Source organism: Corylus avellana, chromosome ca3, assembly GCF_901000735.1.
Source record: "Corylus avellana chromosome ca3, CavTom2PMs-1.0".
Lineage (NCBI taxonomy): Eukaryota > Viridiplantae > Streptophyta > Magnoliopsida > Fagales > Betulaceae > Corylus > Corylus avellana.
In genome coordinates, this window is record NC_081543.1 from 15,923,865 (window position 1) to 15,927,680 (window position 3,816).

A 3,816-nucleotide genomic window follows, 5' to 3' on the forward strand; every position below is an offset into this window, starting at 1 on the left:
GGTATGACTGCAGAAAATGGTGTATACAATTTCGGAATCAACACCAAGGAGAAAGCGCACTCGTGAAGAAAAATCAGTCCTACAAGATAACATTTTGACCCGCAAAATTGTGATCGAGCGTGGAGTAGAACAAAATGATCTTCGAGTGGAACCGTTTTGATTCATTCATGACATCTTCCAGGAAAATCAATGGACCTCCTTGTTCATTCCTGTTAATGCCTACACTCGGTTAGTTCGGGAATTCTACTACAACATCGACGACATTGACTTAGTTGGTCCCCCGTCATTCAAGACCAAGGTCTCCGGGAAAACTCTTAATATCACTACTGAGCTGATCAGTGAAGTTACTGGGATTCCATTGACGAATGAGAAGCCGCTTCCAATTCTGGAAGATGATCCACAACCAACAAAAGCTGAAATCATGGCGGTTCTTAATCCAAGTCGGCAGCTTGTATGGGATGAAGATCTGAACAAGATTCCGATTGGCCATGTACGGGCTCCAGAGAGACTCTTAACTCGGATTGTACTGCAGAATATTTGGCCAATCTCTCGACATAGTCATGTGACTATCGAATGAGCAATGATGATTTATGGCATCATTACTCGTGCTGAGTTTTGTTTATGTACTCATCTAGTGTTGACTATGATCGAGCTCCATGAAGATCACTCGATTGCATTACCTTATGGCGGTCTCATTACGAAGATTTTGCACGCCACTTTGCCAAAAATTGTTGCAAATGAACATATGGAAGCTCCTGAAGGTTACTTTGGAAAAGCAACTGTGATGAAGTCAAATGCCCAACTTCGGCTTCACGCTCAAGCTGCGCAGGCGCCTCCACTTGCTCAAGATTCTCCAGTTGCGTCATCCTCGGGATCATCAGATATTTCAAGTCAATTAACTAAAATAATTGACTTACTTCAAACTCAAGGCCAAAGCATTGAAGCCATCAACACTCGCCTCACGAATTTGGAGAAAGATGTGAAGTCCATCAAAGAAAGCTTTTGGCAAGAATAATTTTTCCCTCCTGTTTTCGTTTGTTTCTAGCAAGAATAATTTTTTTTGTTGTCTGGTTAAAACTTGATTGTTGGTTTTTCTTATTTAAAACTCTGTTTCTTTTTGTTTCCTTTGTCCTTCCGAGACAAAAAGGGGGAGTTATTTTGATGTGTCATTTTCATGTACTACAATTATTTTTGTTCCCGAATGGCCAAAGGGGGAGTTTGTTAGTTTAGGTTTTGGCTCATTTGGGTTACATGTATGGAGTTGAAAATGAGTGTTTTAGGAAGCAGCTTCTAGAGCATGTCCGGACCACCAGAATCCGGGTCCGGACACAAAAACTAGAAACAACTTTTTGAAGGAGGGGTCCAGACCGCCAGAAGCAGGGTCCGGACCCCATTTCCAAAAACAATTATGTGAAGGAGGGGTCCGGACCGCCAGAAGCAGGGTCCGGACCCCATTTCCAGAAACGTTATTGTGAAGGGGAGGTCCGGACCGCCAGAAGCAGGGTCCGGACCCCATTTCCAGAAACATTATTGAGAAGGGGAGGTCCGGACCGCCAGAAGCAGGGTCCGGACCCCATTTCCAGAAACGATTATTGTGAAGGGAAGGTTCGGATACCAGATTGCTCATGTCCGGACATGGTCTTTTTAATTTGTTTTATTTTCTATTTAAGCCAACCAATTTTGTCATTCAATGTACGTATTTCAATGAGAAAAATTAGGGTGCTTAGAGTGAGAAAATTTGTTCAAGAATATTGGTGAAGAGAAAATACGTGAAGCCAATCGGAGTTTCGGTGAAAGGAAATCTTTTAGAAGAATCGTGCCAGATGTTCTGGAAAGGGCTACTGAGGTAGAAGTCAAGTGGGTCACTTGTCGTGTGCAAGGAAGAGTCAAAGGTTTTGTTATTCTTCTTGTATTCCTTATTCTTCTATATAGTGAATTGATTTCCTGGGTTTGGCTGACCCGGAGAGGTTTTACATTTAGAGAGTTCTCTAAATGGTTTCCCTTCGTAACCAAATTTCTGTGTTCTTGATTGCATATTTCATATCAGTATTTGGTTGATCTTTTAACTGCTAAGTTAGATCTTTTTCTGGATAATTTCTGTGAAACTCCTAGACGTGTGAGTAGGTGTTATTTGGAGTCGTTTTAGAATTTTCAGGGTGTACTGTATTCACTATTATCAATGGTCGGGGCAATACTATTGGAGTTATGTAACATGTCAAACGCTGTAAAACCCCCTGAATTCTTGGCACTTATATCAACTTTACAATGGAAGAAGGACCTAAAATTCAATAACAGTCGCACAATCTGCAAGATATAAAGATGCACAATCACGATCTCATCAATGCATAATAGCCTATATATATATAGCTACTATTCAACCCCCCAAACGCTAAAGCAAACTTGAAAAAAAACAAAACAAAAATAAAAGCAAATGATATCAATTAAGGAGATTAAAAAAAAAAAACAAAACAAAACACAAAATATCCCAACCAGAAGTTGAAGTAAAATCACTGGAAGACAAATTCTTGCATGTTTCTGTAATTAAAACCTTACAGCTACCCTTTGCATGTTAATATATATACCTTCAATATTGTACATACCAACTCTATTCACTGTCTTTAATTAGTAGAAAGCATGAGTACTGGAGACTACTTACCTAGGGTTGATTTTTGAATACCGCAATGTGCAATAGAGTGTTGCCTTCCTCATCTTGCCAATTGAGCAACTTCTTCTCCCACAGTGAGGCATTTCTAAACTAGGCCCGCGCTGAAGCCATCCCAACAGGAGCCAAAAAGCATCAAACATGTTGTATTTGAGGGCAATATGAAGGACTGTCTCTCTTTGAACTGTTACATACTCAATAGATTTGGGGCATGCTTTTAAAAATTCGGCCAAAAGATGAACGTTTCCTATTTCAACTACATAATGCAAAGGAGTCACCCCCTCCCTTCTTTGGACACGAACAAGGTCTTCATCAACATCAAGTAGCAGGAGGGCCAATTGGGTTTGCTTATTTTGTAAAGTAAGGTGCATTGGGGTGAAGCCATCTTGATTAAGCCTCCTAGCAAATGAATGGTTTAACCTCACGATCTCCATGGCAAATTGGGTTTGCCCTGCCGATGCAGCTGTGTGTAAAGGAGTCTCAACAAATCAAATCGCATCGATCCTATTCGAAACATATGCATCTCTCCATATCAAGGAGTACAAGGCATCAACACTTCCTTGCTGAGCATCCCCCAAACTCTGCTCCATTCCTATTGCTGAAATGAGAAGATTAAGTTTAATTAACGTATGGTAATTATGGCTAGCTCCCCCATATTGTTCACTCCTATCATGACTAGTAGAAAGTGGAAGGAAAAATAATGATTAGTACATCGGACAAAAATTAATGCTACAACAATCTTTACCCTTTCATGTTCCCTCCCTCATTATATATTAATTAAACTTTTATCATCTCTTTTTTCCTTTGCACTTATACCAATCTTATTATTATTATTATTATTATTTTCTTATTTCAAGACCATCCAATGTAGATGATATTGAAGACTTAAAGTTGATTGGTAGTATTCATTGCTGGTAACCCTTCCTTGCCTTTTCCGAGAATTTTTTTTTTTTTTTTTTAAAGATTTGCCTCCACGACCAAGGAGTTCTTATTTTTTAAAGAAAAAATAAAAATGTTTTGGAGTATAATTAGGAGAATAATTTCTATAGAGACATGGCATAAACCAGGTCTTTTGAGCCCTCTAATAAACAAAAGACACATCGTCATATTACATAAAATACCATAACAACAAAAACACAAGATCAAATCCCCTT

At 39.2% G+C, this 3,816-nt stretch overlaps 1 protein-coding gene across 1 annotated transcript; it reads right to left on the minus strand.

Annotated features, from left to right (window-relative positions):
• Nucleotides 1-2,151: 2,151 nt before the first annotated feature.
• Nucleotides 2,152-3,096, minus strand: LOC132174195 (ankyrin repeat-containing protein BDA1-like). Its single transcript, XM_059585887.1, has 2 exons — nt 2,657-3,096; nt 2,152-2,278 (listed from the first exon to the last, which is right to left on the minus strand). The coding sequence occupies exons 1-2, from the start codon at nt 3,094-3,096 to the stop codon at nt 2,152-2,154; spliced, it is 567 nt and encodes a 188-aa protein (XP_059441870.1).
• Nucleotides 3,097-3,816: the final 720 nt, after the last annotated feature.